The sequence below is a fragment of the Anomaloglossus baeobatrachus genome, chromosome 10 (genome assembly GCF_048569485.1).
Source record: "Anomaloglossus baeobatrachus isolate aAnoBae1 chromosome 10, aAnoBae1.hap1, whole genome shotgun sequence".
Taxonomy (NCBI): domain Eukaryota; kingdom Metazoa; phylum Chordata; class Amphibia; order Anura; family Aromobatidae; genus Anomaloglossus; species Anomaloglossus baeobatrachus.
The window spans coordinates 167545802-167563497 of NC_134362.1; the positions used below are offsets into that span (position 1 = coordinate 167545802).

Here is a 17696-nt window from a genome sequence, read left to right on the forward strand (position 1 = left end):
AAGGTATGGAAATGAGTGAAGAGGAGGGGGGAGAAGAACAGGGATCACCAACCTCATAATATGAGGAAAATTTGATATATAATGACTCACGTATATACTCAAAAATAGTGTCCCAATTAAATATCAGGACAATGCATGTCCTGATATAATAGTTCAGATGACATTTACCATGTTACCAATAAGGGAACCGAACACAGATCAGAAGGGGGGACATGGGTGTGGAAATGGAGAGGAAGAATGGGGGGGGAGGAACCAATCACTAAATAAAGCATCCGTAGTTAAGTTGCTCATTAAGACCAGTGGGGGAGACCGTGTTTAACCGGAAAATCCACCTTGCCTCCCTTTGCAAGATCAGCCGGTCCCAGTCCCCCCCTCTGATTTGGTTTTTCTATTTTCTCAATGCCGATGAATTTGATAGCGTCTTTTCTTTGTCGCTCCATTGGGAGACCCAGACAATTGGGTGTATAGCTTCTGCCTCCGGAGGCCACACAAAGTATTACATTTAAAAGTGTAAACCCCTCCCCTCTGCCTATACACCCCCCCGTGAATCACGGGCTCCTCAGTTTTTATGCTTTGTGCGAAGGCACACATACACGCATAGCTCCACAAATTAGTCAGCAGCAGCTGCTGACTATATCGGATGGAAGAAAAGAGGGCCCATAACAGGGCCCCCAGCATGCTCCCTTCTCACCCCACTCTGGTCGGCGGTGCTGTTAAGGTTGAGGTACCCATTGCGGGTACATAGGCAGGAGCCACATGCTGTTTTCCTTCCCCATCCCTTAAGGGCTCTGGGTGAAGTGGGATCCTAATCGGTCTCCAGACACTGGGACCGTGCTCCCTCCGCAGCCCCTGGGGAATCTGCTGGACAGGAGCCGGGTATCGTCAGGGACAAGGCCCTGCTACTGTGAGGTACTCTGTGTCCCCTTGGGGACCGCGCATGGAGCGCTTGTGTCATACACGCTGCAGCACTGCTGGGTGTGTTAGTGCGCCGGGAACTACCGCGCTGACTGCGCTTATTTGCCGGCCGCGCTTATAACTTTAGTCCCCGGCTTTTGCGGCCTAGTACCGCATATTCCCGCCCCCGGGCCTGCCAGTCAGGGGAAGGGAGGGACGCTGTACAGGACGTCAGCGCTGAGGGCTGGAGCATACTTTGTATCCTCCTCCCCCCTCACTGAGCACCGTGGGGCACCAGATTCCCGCACTTTCTAGGGCACGCCCACGGCCCCCTCCTCCTCACAGAACGCCGGCAGCCATTCCTGTCAGCACATCTGAAGCTGGAGAGGAGAGACAACAACCTCATGCACTTCCTAGGGAAGATGGTAGCAGCAATGGAGGCAGTTCCTTTTGCGCAGTTTCATCTGCGTCCACTTCAATGGGACATTCTCCGCAAATGGGACAGGAAGTCGGCGTCCCTCGACAGGAACGTCTCCCTTTCTCAGGCAGCCAAAACCTCCCTTCGGTGGTGGCTTCTTCCCACTTCATTGTCGAAGGGGAAATCCTTCCTACCCCCATCCTGGGCGGTGGTCACGACGGACGCGAGTCTTTCAGGGTGGGGAGCGGTCTTTCTCCACCACAGGGCTCAGGGTACCTGGACTCAGCCAGAGTCCTCCCTTCAGATCAATGTTCTGGAGATAAGGGCAGTGTATCTTGCCCTAAAGGCGTTCCAGCCGTGGCTGGAAGGCAAGCAAATCCGAATTCAGTCGGACAACTCCACAGCGGTGGCATACATCAACCACCAAGGCGGAACACGCAGTCGGCAAGCCTTCCAGGAAGTCCGGCGGATTCTGCTATGGGTGGAAGCCACAGCCTCCACCATATCCGCAGTTCACATCCCGGGCGTAGAAAACTGGGAAGCAGACTTTCTCAGTCGCCAGGGCATGGACGCAGGGGAATGGTCCCTTCACCCGGACGTGTTTCAAGAGATCTGTTGCCGCTGGGGGATGCCGGATGTCGACCTAATGGCGTCCCGGCACAACAACAAGGTCCCGGCATTCATGGCACGGTCTCAAGATCACAGAGCTCTGGCGGCAGACGCCTTAGTTCAGGATTGGTCGCAGTTTCAACTCCCTTATGTGTTTCCTCCGCTGGCACTGTTGCCCAGAGTGTTACGCAAGATCAGGTCCGACTGCCGCCGCGCCATCCTCGTCGCTCCAGACTGGCCGAGGAGGTCGTGGTACCCGGATCTGTGGCATCTCACGGTGGGCCAACCGTGGGCACTACCAGACCGACCAGACTTGCTGTCTCAAGGGCCGTTTTTCCATCTGAATTCTGCGGCCCTCAACCTGACTGTGTGGCCATTGAGTCCTGGATCCTAGCGTCTTCAGGGTTATCTCAAGAGGTCATTGCCACTATGAGACAGGCCAGGAAACCAACGTCAGCCAAGATCTACCACAGGACGTGGAGGATATTCTTATCCTTGTGCTCTGATCAGGGTTTTACTCCCTGGCCATTTGCCTTGCCCACTTTTCTTTCCTTCCTTCAATCCGGATTGTAAAAGGGTTTGTCGCTCGGCTCCCTTAAGGGACAAGTCTCAGCGCTCTGTGTTTTTTCAGAAGCGCCTAGCCAGACTTCCACAGGTACGCACGTTCCTGCAGGGGGTTTGTCACATAGTCCCTCCTTACAAGCGTCCGTTAGAACCCTGGGATCTGAACAGGGTGCTGATGGCTCTTCAGAAACCACCTTTCGAGCCAATGAGGGATATTTCTCTCTCACGCCTTTCGCAGAAAGTGGTCTTCCTAGTGGCAGTCACATCACTTCGGAGAGTGTCTGAGCTAGCAGCGCTGTCATGCAAAGCCCCTTTCCTGGTGTTTTACCAGGACAAGGTGGTTCTGCGTCCGGTTCCGGAATTTCTCCCTAAGGTGGTATCCCCCTTTCATCTCAATCAGGATATCTCCTTACCCTCTTTTTGCCCTCATCCAGTTCACCAATGTGAAAAGGATTTGCACTTGTTAGATCTGGTGAGAGCACTCAGACTCTACATTTCTCGTACGGCACCCCTGCGCCGTTCGGATGCACTCTTTGTCCTTGTCGCTGGCCAGCGTAAAGGGTCACAGGCTTCCAAATCAACCCTGGCTCGGTGGATCAAGGAACCAATTCTCGAAGCTTACCGTTCTTCTGGGCTTCCGGTTCCCTCAGGGCTGAAGGCCCATTCTACCAGAGCCGTGGGTGCGTCCTGGGCTTTGCGGCACCAGGCTACGGCTCAGCAGGTGTGTCAGGCGGCTACCTGGTCGAGCCTGCACACTTTCACGAAACACTATCAGGTGCGTACCTATGCTTCGGCAGATGCCAGCCTAGGTAGGCGAGTCCTTCAGGCGGCGGTTTCCCACCTGTAGGAAGGGGCCGTTTTACGGCTCTATTACGAGGTATTATTTTACCCACCCAGGGACTGCTTTTGGACGTCCCAATTGTCTGGGTCTCCCAATGGAGCGACAAAGAAGAAGGGACTTTTGTTTACTTACCGTAAATTCCTTTTCTTCTAGCTCCAATTGGGAGACCCAGCACCCGCCCCTGTTTCCTTCGGGCTGTTGTTAATTGTGTACACATGTTGTTCATGTTGAATGGTTTTCAGTTTTCCAAACTTCCTTCGGATTGAATTTACTTTAGACCAATTTATAAGTTTCCTCCTTCTTGCTTTTGCACCAAAACTGAGGAGCCCGTGATGCACGGGGGGGTGTATAGGCAGAGGGGAGGGGTTACACTTTTAAGTGTAATACTTTGTGTGGCCTCCGGAGGCAGAAGCTATACACCCAATTGTCTGGGTCTCCCAATTGGAGCTAGAAGAAAAGGAATTTACGGTAAGTAAACAAAATTCCCTTCTTCTCCCACCATGGGAGACATTGACATGACGTGCCAGGGAAGTGTCCCTGTCATGTTCAATGTCTCCCATGTGGTCCCCAATCCGCCTACGAAATTCTCTCCTTGTCTTCCCAACATACTGGAGTCCGCATATACAGGTTGCTTTGTATACAACGCCTTTTGTACGGCAATTAATGAAATCCTGAATAACAAATGTTTCCTGGGTGACATTTGCCATAAAGGTCTTGCCAGGGGAAATAGACGAGCATGACACACAGTCACCGCATTTGTGGCATCCTTTCAAATTAGATCTGAGCCAGGTTTCTTGTTTTGGTGCCATAAAATGGCTGTGGACTAACCTATCGGCCAGGGCTCTCCCTCTTCAATAAGTAACATGGGGATAGGGGCCCACTGATGCTTCGAGGTCATTATCCATTGTGAGGATCGACCAATACTTTTTGAGAGTATTTCTGACAAGATTGGCACCATTGGAGAAAGTGGTGACAAATCTTGTGATAGGGTCATCCACTTCCTTCTTGGAGGGTTTCAAAAGGTCAGCTCTATTTTTGGACTTTGCCTCTTTGAAAGCCTGACTCAGAACTTTTCTGGGGTAGCCACGATCATAGTGCTCCATAGTATAATGTGTCACATCTAGTGCTCAATAACTGGGCCCATATAGTATGTCAGGGCACAGAGCAGTGACAGGAGGAGCCGCCAGGACGCCAGGGTGACTGGTGGGGACGCCAGGGTGACTGGTGGGGACGCCAGGGTGACTGGTGGGGACGCCAGGGTGACTGGTGGGGACGCCAGGGTGACTGGTGGGGACGCCAGGGTGACTGGTGGGGACGCCAGGGTGACTGGTGGGGACGCCAGGGTGACTGGTGGGGACGCCAGGGTGACTGGTGGAGCCGCCGGGGACGCCAGGGTGATGGGAGGAGCTGCTGGGAGCGGTGGTCCAAGGTGAGTACATGTGCTGGGCAATGGTGATCGCAGCCTATCATCATTAGTACAATACCAGGCTCAGGGTGTGATCACCGCTGCATGTTCTCACCTCTGACCTCCGCTCCCAGCAGCTCCTCCTGTGACCCTGGTGTCTCGGCAGCTCCTCCTGTTAGTGCTCAGAGCGGTGACAGGAGGAGCTACCAGGGTGACTGGAAGAGCTGCAGGGAGCGGAGGTCCGAGGTGAGTACATGCAGCGGGTATGCTGCCTGATGTCTATAGTACAATACCAGGCTGAGGCTGCAGATCACCGCTTGCTGTGGGCTCCACAATAATGGCGCTGATCTCCCTCTGCTTTGATAGCACAGCCCAGGTCACAGCAGGGGCAGCTACGGTGCAGGAGATAGGGTCACCGCAGACTGTTATCTCCTATGCACAGGGCGCTGCTGTGTTTGTAGTAACTCTCATTACACAATGCAAATCCAAGATGGCAGCCCCCAGTCTTTGAGTAAAAATAGAATTAAATAAAAACTAAATAAACAATGAATTTAATTTTGTATTAAAATAATTGATTACATAATTAAGTATTGTTAATAAAAAAATTACAATCGCGGCACCTTCCCTTTAAGATCGCCCAATTTATACCAGTCTTTTCATGGATATTTCTGGAAAGACACAGATCAGAGACCACTGACCTAGTCTATATAGGCATCATTCATGGAAAACCCCCTTTAATGTGTTACTAAACTCCACAGGGAAGACTTTTTCCAGTGCTTTATCCCCAGTATTATCCGCTCGTGTGATAACCCGTGAGGTCTGGTGCCGGCCATTATGGACCATGTGGCCACGACGGCACACTCACTCGGTGCTCTGTTGATGGATGATGACATTTATGGTGTCTTTATCGCCGGTGGCCTGTCATGTGTGTAATATCTTTATTAGAGCAATTAGCTGCTGAGTTCTCATCCGTGCCAATACATGGTTGTGGTTTTGATTTACAGTAGTAATTTTATTGTGTTGCTGCATTTAGCCGCTCCACGTGATCCTGTGATATAGACGGACGCGTCTTACTACATGGCACTTTACAAGCCACGTCCTCCTATCCTCTAACACCGGCCTGTCTTCTTCTCTTCTTGTAGTGTTTGCTGGTGACGACAAGAACAGCCCACGTTGTGTTACGGTAAGTAGGGGGGAACCTATATATCTACCTATATATCCGACAAGTGCAAAATCACATCAGTGGGAGTCTGACACCCGAAACCCTTGGCCGTAAAACGTTATTAGCTCCGCCGGCGGCCGGATACAAACGCTGTGCAGAGATGAACAGCGCAGCGCCACTGCTGAGAACTGCAGATCAGATCCTATTCGTTTGACTAGGAGTCAAGCAGAGCTGTGCTCATCTCTTTCCCGTTTCATTGGGGGGACAGGACCGTAGGGAAGTCTTCAATAAAATCTGCCTCCGATGGGGGACCCCGGATGTGGATCTGATAGCCTCCCGATAGGGTCAGGCCTTCGACTCCTATTGCCCGCTGGTCGCGATAGCGAACGACGAACTGAGGAACCTGATGGTGGAACCGGGAGGCCATCAGATCCACATCCGGGGTCCCCCATCGGAGGCAGATTTGATTGAAGACTTCCCTACGGTCCTGTGTCCCCCAATGAAGACTCGGAGAAAGAGATTTTACGGTGAGTACACACAAATCCGTCTTTTTTTTTTTTTACATCCATCCACTGCCAGAGTTGCTAACATCAGATCCATGGGGGTGTTTTTCGGGGGCCCCCCCATAAATCTGATATTGATAACCTAACCTGAGGATTGGGTCATTAAAAGAAATGTCAGTACCATTATACCTGCTCAGGCAGGATAGTGCAGTGTAAAGCATTATCAAGGATTGCCTATTATGGTGCCATGGTAATTCGAGTGCACTTGCAGTCTATGGCTCCACTTTGCTTATCCCGGCCAGCACCGTCCCCTGTTTCATGGCTGACATTTGAGACAGGTTCTGCCAAATAACGTCACCCATGCGCTGTCACTTAAGAAGCGGTCGGTGGCGCTGCCCACGAGAAGTGCACGTGCAGCCTAATTTGCATATCAATAAAGCCAAATTTCACAGAAGATGGCACTGTAATTTTTGAGAATGTTTTACACTGCCCTATCCTGCACTGTTTTTCCACAGGAGTAATGCTGATGGCTGGATCCTTTTATTGTTATAAGCTCAGACAACCCTTTTAAAATGTAAAGCACCACTTCACTGTTTTTGGGGGTTTTTTTTCATTGCTGGAATGGCGCTTTAAATCCAAGTCTCCACCCTCTGGCGTTTTTCATCCTTCTTCATCACTTCTCTGATCCACCATCTAGTGCCTGTGACTTTCGATTGGCTGAAAGGCAGAAGTGCCGTAACAAGCTCTCAATGCAAGACTGTGAGGGCCAGAACGAGGCTCTCATAGACTCGTATTGAGTTATGGCTTCCGGCGCACTCCATGAAACACTGGAGCTGCCAGCAGGTGACAAATCACAGGAGACCGAGTGAACCGATGCTGGAAACAGATGAAGACAAAAGCAGGTGAGTATGAGGCAGGGGACTTGGATTTCAAGCACCCCTACAATGGGGCAATTAATGAAAAAAAAAAATACTGGAGTGGTGCTTTAAGGGGTTCTTTCACCTAAACACTGTGGAGGATAAGTTATGTTCCATGGTAATATAATCATTTGAATTGGCTGTCATGTATCTTCAGCTCTCCAGACTTGTGTATTTTTAGGAGGCTTTAGCCCTCTATACACACTCGATAGCTGCCTGGAGCAACCTTTCCTTACTCCCCTATATCTAATATATAAAGCTCAGTGTATGTATGTATGTATGTATGTATGTGTGTATGTATGTATGTGTGTCCGCTAAAGGAATCCGCACCGTCGCATTTACAATCACAAAATTTTGCACAGACGCCTCATGTGACCCAGGGAACGTCATAGACTATGTTTGGGCGGGAAAATTTAACCCCTCGCTTTAGTTACTCTCCAAAATACTGCTTCTATTAAACTGAATGGAGGTGGGAGCTATAGGCTATTAATAGCAACTGTCAGTGGTTGCTATAGCAACAAAATAAACTGTTAGTATATGAAGCATGTGTGAAATAATATGATGTTCGTGGGGAGACAGCCCTGGAACGAGACAGCCCTGGAACGAGACAGCCCTGGAACGAGACAGCCCTGGAACGAGACAGCCCTGGAACGAGACAGCCCTGGAACGAGACAGCCCTGGAACGAGACAGCCCTGGAACGAGACAGCCCTGGAACGAGACAGCCCTGGAACGAGACAGCCCTGGAACGAGACAGCCCTGGAACGAGACAGCCCTGGAACGAGACAGCCCTGGAACGAGACAGCCCTGGAACGAGACAGCCCTGGAACGAGACAGCCCTGGAACGAGACAGCCCTGGAACGAGACAGCCCTGGAACGAGACAGCCCTGGAACGAGACAGCCCTGGAACGAGACAGCCCTGGAACGAGACAGCCAGAGAGATGGAAACAGACAGAGAGACAGTATTTATCCCGGGCAACGCCTACTACAGCTAGTGTGTGTGTGTGTGTGTGTGTGTGTGTGTGTGTGTGTGTGTGTGTGTGTTTGTGTGTAATATATTTATATATATTTCTTTGTCGCTCCATTGGGAGACCCAGACAATTGGGTGTATAGCTTCTGCCTCCGGAGGCCACACAAAGTATTACACTTAAAAGTGTAAACCCCTCCCCTCTGCCTATACACCCCCCGTGCATCACGGGCTCCTCAGTTTTTATGCTTTGTGCTAAGGAGGCACACATGCACGCATAGCTCCACAAGTTAGTCAGCAGCAGCTGCTGACTTTATCGGATGGAAGAACAGAGGGCCCATAACAGGGCCCCCGGCATGCTCCCTTCTCACCCCACTCTGGTCGGCGGTGTTGTTAAGGTTGAGGTACCCATTGCGGGTACACAGGCAGGAGCCACATGTCGTTTTCCTTCCCCATCCCTTAGGGGCTCTGGGTGAAGTGGGATCCTAACCGGTCACCAGGCACTGGGACCGTGCTCCTTCCACAGCCCTGAGGGAATCTGCTGGACAGGAGACCGGGTATCGTCAGGGACAGGGCCCTGCTCCACTGAGGTACTCTGTGTCCCCTTGGGGACGGCGCATAGAGCGCCTGTGTAAGGGACGCTGCAGCAGCTGCTGGGTGTGTTAGTGCGCCGGGACTACCGCGCTGACCGCGCTTGTTTCCCGGCCGCACTTATAACTATACTCCCCGGCTTTTGCGGCCTAAACCGCATTCTCCCGCCCCCGAGCCTGCCAGTCAGGGGCAAGGGCGGGACGCTGCACTGCACGTCAGAGCTGAGGGCTGGAGCATACTTTGTATCCTCCTCCCCCCTCACTGAGCACCGTGGGCACCAGATTCCCGCACTTTCTGAGGCACGCCCACGGCTCCCTCCTCCTCTCAGAACGCCGGCAGCCATTGCTATCAGCACTTCTGCCGGTGGAGAACCTCAGGGACGAGCTCCACAAGCTCTGGGAGGCTCAGACAAGGGAATCTGGTAGTCACACAACCGCTGAAAGCGGTCGGTAAGCCGCACCTGTTAGGGTGCTGGCCCCCCTGGGTGCCGAAGTGTATATTATATGTTTATATTGCATACAGTTACATTGAACGGCTGCACTTTTACTTTGGCTATATACCCTCACTGATCGCTATAGGACACAACAGCATGTCGTCCGCAAAAAGCAAGGGTGCCAAGGCACAGGCTTACTTTGCAACCTGTACTTCATGTACGGCTATGCTGCCTGCAGGTTCCACCTACCCTCATTGTGGGCAATGCTCGGCCCCCGTGACACTCACTCAGCCGGAGCCTCTGCCACTGGTGGGACCCTCGGCCCCGGTGGAACCACCTGCTGCCACTGTCCAGGTGACAGGGACAGAGTTTGCAGTATTTGCTGACAAGCTTTCTGAGTCTATGAATAGATGGTCTGCTAAGATACTAGAAGCTTTGCAGTCCAGACCGGTAACACAGGCCCCGGGCACTGTTGAATCATTGCCCCCAGGCCCCCCTCTGTTGGAGCAGCAAAGTGCTCCTGAGGTGACCCATGGGTCCCACGGTGAGGACTCCGACATTGACCGCAGTCCCAGACCGCCTAAGCGGGCTCGCTGGGAGCTCCCATCGACTTCATCACACTGTTCAGGGTCTCAGCATGAGGACTCTATAGAGGATGAAGCGGACGTGGCAGATCAGGGCTCTGATCCTGACACGGCTCTCAACCTTGATACACCTGAGGGGGACGCCATAGTAAACGACCTTATAGCGTCCATCAATCAGGTGTTAGAACTCTCTCCTCCAGCTCCTCCGATTCAGGAGTCAGCTTCTCAGCAGGAGAAATTCCGTTTTAGGTTTCCCAAGCGCACACGAAGTGCGTTCTTTGATCACTCAGACTTCAGAGATACAGTCGAGAAACACCGAGCTTGTCCGGATAAGCGCTTCACTAAGCGCCTTAATGACACACGTTACCCCTTCCCCCCTGACGTAGTCAAGCGTTGGGCTCAGTGTCCCAAGGTGGATCCTCCAGTCTCTAGACTGGTGGCTAGATCCATAGTTGCAGTGGAAGATGGGGCATCACTCAAGAATGCCACTGACAGGCAGATAGAGCTCTGGTTGAAATCCATCTATGAAGCCATAGGCGCGTCCTTTGCTCCGGCATTCGCAGCCGTCTGGGCTCTCCAGGCTATCTCAGCTTGTCAGTCTGAGATTAATGCAGTCACACGTGCCTCCACTCCGCAGGTTGTGTCCTTAACCTCTCAGGCGTCGGCGTTTGCGTCCTACGCCATGAACGCCGTCCTGGACTCTGCGAGCCGTACGGCTGTAGCATCCGCCAACTCAGTGGCAGTCCGCAGGGCCATGTGGCTACGTGAATGGAAGGCAGACTCTGCTTCTAAAAAGTTCTTAACCGGTTTGCCATTTTCTGGCGACCGTCTGTTTGGCGAGCGATTGGATGAAATTATTAAACAATCCAAGGGAAAGGACTCGTCCTTACCCCAGTCCAGACCAAACAAACCTCAACAACGGAAGGTACAATCGAGGTTTCGGTCCTTTCGGACCTCGGCCAGGTCTCAATTCTCTTCACCCAACAGGCCACAGAAGGGTCAGAGGAACTCTGATTCATGGCGGTCTAAGTCACGTCCAAAAAAGACCGCTGGAGGAACCGCTCCCAAAGCGGCCTCCTCGTGACTTTCGGCATCCCCATCCCGCATCCTCGGTCGGTGGCAGGCTCTCCCGCTTTTGCGACGCCTGGTTGCCACATGTCCAAGACCGATGGGTGAGAGACATTCTGTCTCACGGTTACAGGATAGAGTTCAGCTCTCGTCCTCCGACTCGTTTCTTCAGAACATCTCCGCCCCCCGAGCGAGCCGATGCTCTGCTTCAGGCGGTGAACACTCTGAAGGCAGAGGGAGTAGTGATTCCGGTTCCCCTTCAACAATGGGGTCACGGTTTTTACTCCAACTTGTTTGTAGTGCCAAAAAAGGACGGATCTTTCCGTCCCGTTCTGGACCTCAAACTGCTCAACATGTGAAAACCAGGCGGTTCCGGATGGAATCTCTCCGCTCCGTCATCGCCTCGATGTCCCAAGGGGACTTCCTAGCATCAATCGACATCAGAGACGCTTATCTCCACGTGCCGATTGCACCAGAGCATCAGCGCTTCCTGCGGTTCGCCATTGGGGACGAACATCTTCAGTTCATGGCACTGCCTTTCGGCTTGGCGACAGCCCCAAGGGTCTTCACCAAGGTCATGGCAACAGTGGTAGCAGTCCTTCACTCTCAGGGACACTCGGTGATCCCTTACTTAGACGACCTTCTTGTCAAAGCACACTCTCAGGTGGCATGCCAACACAGCCTGAACATTGCTCTGGAGACTCTCCAGAGATTCGGGTGGATCATCAATTTCCCAAAGTCAAAATTGACACCGACCCAATCGCTGACCTATCTTGGGATGGAGTTTCATACTCTCTCAGCGATAGTGAAACTTCCGCTGGACAAACAGCATTCACTACGGACAGGGGTGCAATCTCTCCTTCGAGACCAATCGCACCCCCTGAGGCGCCTCATGCACTTCCTAGGGAAGATGGTGGCAGCAATGGAGGCAGTGCCATTTGCGCAGTTTCATCTGCGTCCTCTTCAATGGGACATTCTCCGCAAATGGGACAGGAAGTCGACGTCCCTCGACAGGAACGTCTCCCTTTCTCGGGCGACCAAGGCCTCCCTTCAGTGGTGGCTTCTTCCCACTTCCTTGTCGAAGGGAAAATTATTCCTGCCCCCATCCTGGGCTGTGGTCACGACGGACGCGAGTCTGTCAGGGTGGGGAGCGGTCTTCCTCCACCACAGGGCTCAGGGAACCTGGACTCAGACAGAGTCCTCACTTCAGATCAATGTTCTGGAGATAAGGGCAGTGTATCTAGCCCTAAAAGCATTCCAGCCGTGGCTGGAGGGCAGGCAGATCCGAATTCAGTCGGACAACGCCACGGCGGTGGCATACATCAACCACCAAGGCGGCACACGCAGTCGGCAAGCCTTCCAAGAAGTTCGGCGGATTCTGATGTGGGTGGAAGCCACAGCCTCCACCATCTCCGCAGTTCACATCCCAGGGGTAGAAAACTGGGAAGCAGACTTTCTCAGTCGCCAGGGCATGGACGCAGGGGAATGGTCTCTTCACCCGGACGTGTTTCAGGAGATCTGTTGCCGCTGGGGGAAGCCGGACGTCGACCTAATGGCGTCCCGGCACAACAACAAGGTCCCGGCATTCATGGCACGGTCTCAAGATCACAGAGCTCTGGCGGCAGACGCATTGGTTCAGGATTGGTCGCAGTTTCAACTGCCTTATGTATTTCCTCCTCTGGCACTGCTGCCCAGAGTGTTACGCAAGATCAGGTCCGACTGCCGCCGCGCCATCCTCGTCGCTCCAGACTGGCCGAGGAGGTCGTGGTACCCGGATCTGTGGCATCTCACGGTGGGTCAACCGTGGGCACTACCAGACCGACCAGACTTGCTGTCTCAAGGGCCATTTTTCCATCTGAATTCTGCGGCCCTCAACCTGACTGTGTGGCCATTGAGTCCTGGATCCTAGCGTCTTCATGGTTATCTCAAGAGGTCATTGCCACTATGAGACAGGCCAGGAAACCAACGTCCGCCAAGATCTACCACAGGACGTGGAAGATCTTCTTATCCTGGTGCTCTGATCAGGGTTTTTCTCCCTGGCCATTTGCCTTGCCCACTTTTCTGTCCTTCCTTCAATCCGGACTGGAAAAGGGTTTATCTCTCGGCTCCCTTAAGGGACAAGTATCGGCGCTTTCAGTGTTTTTTCAAAAGCGCCTAGCCAGACTTCCGCAGGTACGCACGTTCCTGCAGGGGGTTTGCCACATAGTCCCTCCTTACAAGCGTCCGCTAGAACCCTGGGATCTGAACAGGGTGCTAACGGCTCTTCAGAAACCACCTTTCGAGCCAATGAGGGATATTTCTCTTTCACGCCTTTCGCAGAAGGTGGTCTTCCTAGTGGCAGTCACATCACTTCGGAGAGTGTCTGAGCTAGCAGTGCTGTCATGCAAAGCCCCTTTCCTGGTTTTTCACCAGGACAAGGTAGTTCTGCGTCCGGTTCCGGACTTTCTACCTAAGGTGGTATCCCCTTTTCATCTCAATCAGGATATCTCCTTACCCTCTTTTTGTCCTCATCCAGTTCACCAATGTGAAAAGGATTTGCACTTGTTAGATCTAGTGAGAGCACTCCGGCTCTACATTTCTCGTACGGCGCCCCTGCGCCGCTCAGATGCGCTCTTTGTCCTTGTCGCTGGCCAGCGTAAAGGGTCACAGGCTTCCAAGTCAACCTTGGCTCGGTGGATTAAGGAACCAATTCTTGAAGCATACCGTTCTTCTGGGCTTCCGGTTCCTTCAGGGCTGAATGCCCATTCTACCAGAGCCGTGGGTGCGTCCTGGGCATTGCGGCACCAGGCTACGGCTCAGCAGGTGTGTCAGGCGGCTACTTGGTCGAGTCTGCACACTTTCACGAAACACTATCAGGTGCATACCTATGCTTCGGCAGATGCCAGCCTAGGTAGGCGAGTCCTTCAGGCGGCAGTGGCCCACCTGTAGGAAGGGGCCGTTTTCGGCTCTTTTACCGAGGTATTCTTTTACCCACCCAGGGACTGCTTTTGGACGTCCCAATTGTCTGGGTCTCCCAATGGAGCGACAAAGAAGAAGGGAATTTTGTTTACTTACCGTAAATTCCTTTTCTTCTAGCTCCAATTGGGAGACCCAGCACCCGCCCCTGTTCCCTTCAGGCTGTTGTTCTTTTGTGTACACATGTTGTTCATGTTGAATTGTTCTTGGTTCATGGTTTTCAGTTCTCCGAACATCCTTCGGATTGAATTTACCTTAGACCAATTTATAAGTTTCCTCCTTCCTGCTTTTGCACCAAAACTGAGGAGCCTGTGATGCACGGGGGGGGTGTATAGGCAGAGGGGAGGGGTTTACACTTTTAAGTGTAATACTTTGTGTGGCCTCCGGAGGCAGAAGCTATACACCCAATTGTCTGGGTCTCCCAATTGGAGCTAGAAGAAAAGGAATTTACGGTAAGTAAACAAAATTCCCTTCTTTATAAAAAAAAATGTTTGCCCCTGTTCTCTATCATAGTGTCAAGCGTCATTATCTGACTCCTCTGGTAACAAGTCCAAAATTGAAGATGCTGAATGCCCTCCCCCCAAACATAATCTGTCCGGAGGCTCCACCATACACATTAGATGATCGGCCAACCCCACCGCCGTTGCTCTGTCACTGTCGAACATCTGTTTATTTACATGAGACATAGTGTATTGTTTCTGTTGCCGGATGTCCCCATCCTCTGCCCATGCTTAGACATTTCTATGTGTTATGTTAATTATTATACAGTATCCTCACCCATTTTTCTTTGCAGTTACGTGATTCACCTTTGGGACCTTAATCACGAAGGAACGTGGGAAGGGAAAGGGACGTACGTGTACTACACAGACTTTGTGATGGAGCTCAGTCACCTCTCCATGGACCTGATGCATCACATCCACATGCTGGTGAGGGCCTTGTCCTCTTCTGCCTTTATCATTTCTAATAGTTGACTTATAAAGAAAGCTGACATCTTATTGGTTTTTTTTTCTTCTTAGTTATTCGGCAACATTTGGCTTTCCATGGCGAGTCTGGTCATCTTCATGCAACTGCGTCACCTGTTCCATGAGCTGCAGCGGAGGCTCCGTCGGCACAAGAATTATTTGCGGGTCGTTGGAAACATGGAGGCTCAGTGGGTTCATTTGCCTTTTTTCTTTTTTAAGGTCCTATTTATAAATCGATCCTGAACATTAAATGTGACTTTACTATGAACAGCGACTTTACCTGAGCAAAGACGTAATGAATACCCAATGTGGAAAACAACACGCTATTCTCCCCTCTTCTTCTTCTCCCTGGGCTCCCTCCAGTCTTACTACACTCGGCCTCTTGCGATGAACTCTGCAGCCTGTGATTGTCTGCAGTGGTCACATGAAAAGAGACACAATCACAGAAGGACAGGTGTAAAGAGCCTGTTAGGGCACCAGAGAGATTATTTTACCCCGTAACACCCATTGGCAAATATATCCATCATGGAGCAAGTCAGGGTGTGAGGAGCTGAGCCCACTCCACATAGGGCAGATGTCGGCTGTGATAAACAGCCACCATCTGCATATCATAATAGCAATCAGAGTTAGCGGTCAACCCCTGATATGCAGCTGTTAATCACCATCAGTGGCATTTAAGACACACGGTCCTGAGAAGTGATCGCAAGGTGCTGACCGGCCTCACACCAACGTGTTGGTGCCCATTTAGGTATTTTCCTTCATAATGTCTGGCAAGAAATCCCATACAGTGCTGGCCAGAAGTATTGGCACCCCTGCAATTCTGTCAGACAATACTCAGTTTCTTCCTGAAAATGATTGCAATCACAAATTCTTTGGTATTATTATCTTCATTTATTTTGCTTGCAATGAAAAAAAATAAAAGAGAATGAAACAAAAATCAAATCATTGATCATTTCACAAAACTCCAAAAATGGGCCAGACAAAAATATTGGCACCCTTAGCCTAATACTTGGTTGCACAACCTTTAGCCAAAATAACTGCGAACAACCACTTCCGGTAACCATCAATGAGTTTCTTACAATGCTCTGCTGGAATTTTAGACCATTCTTCTTTGGCAAACTGCTCCAGGTCCCTGAGATTTGAAGGGGGCCTTCTCCAAACTGCCATTGTGAGATCTCTCCACAGGTGTTCTATGGGGTTCAGGTCTGGACTCATTGCTGGACACTTTAGTAGTCTCCAGTGCTTTCTATCAAACCATTTTCTAGTGCTTTTTGAAGTGTGTTTTGGGTCATTGTCCTGCTGGAAGACCCATGACCTCTGAGGGAGACCCAGCTTTCTCACACTGGGCACTACATTATGCTGCAAAATTTGTTGGTAGTCTTCAGACTTCATAATGCCATGCACACGGTCAAGCAGTCCAGTGCCAGAGGCAGCAAAGCAACCCCAACACATCAGGGAACCTCCGCCATGTTTGACTGTAGGGACCGTGTTCTTTTCTTTGAATGCTTCCTTATTTTCCTGTAAACTCTATGTTGATGGCTTTAACCAAAAAGCTCTACATTTGTCTCATCTGACCAAAGAACATTCTTCCAAAATGTTTTAGGCTTTCTCGGGTAAGTTTTGGCAAACTCCAGCCTGGCTTATTTATGTCTCGGGGTAAGAAGTGGGGTCTTCCTGGGTATCCTACCATACAGTCCCTTTTCATTCAGACGCCGACGGATAGTACGGGTTGACACTGTTGTACCCTCGGACTGCAGGGCAGCTTGAACTTGTTTGGATGTTAGTCGAGGTTCTTTATTCACCATCCGCACAATCTTGCGTTGAAATCTCTCGTCAATTTTTCTTTTCCTTCCACATCTAGGGAGGTTAGCCACAGTGCCATGGGCTTTACACTTCTTGATGACACCGCGCACCGTAGACACAGGAACTTTCAGGTCTTTGGAGATGGACTTGTAGCCTTGAGATTGCTCATGCTTCCTCACAATTTGGATTCTCAAGTCCTCAGACAGTTCTTTGGTCTTCTTTCTTTTCTCCATGCTCAATGTGGTACACACAAGGACACAGGACAGAGGTGGAGTCAACTTTAATCCATGTCAACTGGCTGCAAGTGTGATTTAGTTATTGCCAACACTTGTTAGGTGCCACAGGTAAGTTACAGGTGCTGTTAATTACACAAATTACAGAAGCATCACAGGATTTTTCACAGTGCCAATACTTTTGTCCACCCCCTTTTTTATGTTTGGTGTGGAATTATATCCAATTTGGCTTTATGACAATTTTTTTGTTGTTGTTTCCATTGAAGACCAATTAAATGAAGATAATACCAAAGAATTTGTGATTGCAATCATTTTCAGGAAGAAACTGAGTATTCTCTCTCTTTTGGCCAGCACTCTATGTGAATGTAGCTGTAGAGCCCAAGAAACTGCAGCTGCATCCCCTTCCTGGCAGAGTAAGGTTGCTTGTGGATATTCAGACGGAAATATATATATATATATATATATATATATATATATATATATATATATATATATATATATATATATATATATATATATATATATATATATATATATATATATATATATATATATATATATATATATATATATATATATATATATATATATGCGCGCATACTAGAAGGTGGCCCGATTCTAACGCATCGGGTATTCTAGAATTTATTGTGTAGGTAATGTATGATTTTTTTTTATATATATATATATATATATATATATATATATATATATATATATATATATGTATATGTTGTTGTGTGTAGTTGCCAGTGTTTGTGTAGGGCGCTGTAAATGTTCTGGGTGTTGTCT

General features: G+C 50.4%; 1 protein-coding gene across 1 annotated transcript in view; it reads left to right on the forward strand.

Annotated features, from left to right (window-relative positions):
- AMFR (autocrine motility factor receptor) overlaps window positions 1-17696 on the forward strand; it is a 47340-nt gene that overhangs the window by 19630 nt on the left and 10014 nt on the right. The window contains exons 5-7 of the mRNA XM_075325803.1: window positions 5874-5914; window positions 14703-14835; window positions 14926-15059. Of these exons, the coding sequence (XP_075181918.1) occupies window positions 5874-5914; window positions 14703-14835; window positions 14926-15059 (308 nt within the window). The remainder of the gene's footprint in view (window positions 1-5873; window positions 5915-14702; window positions 14836-14925; window positions 15060-17696) is intronic.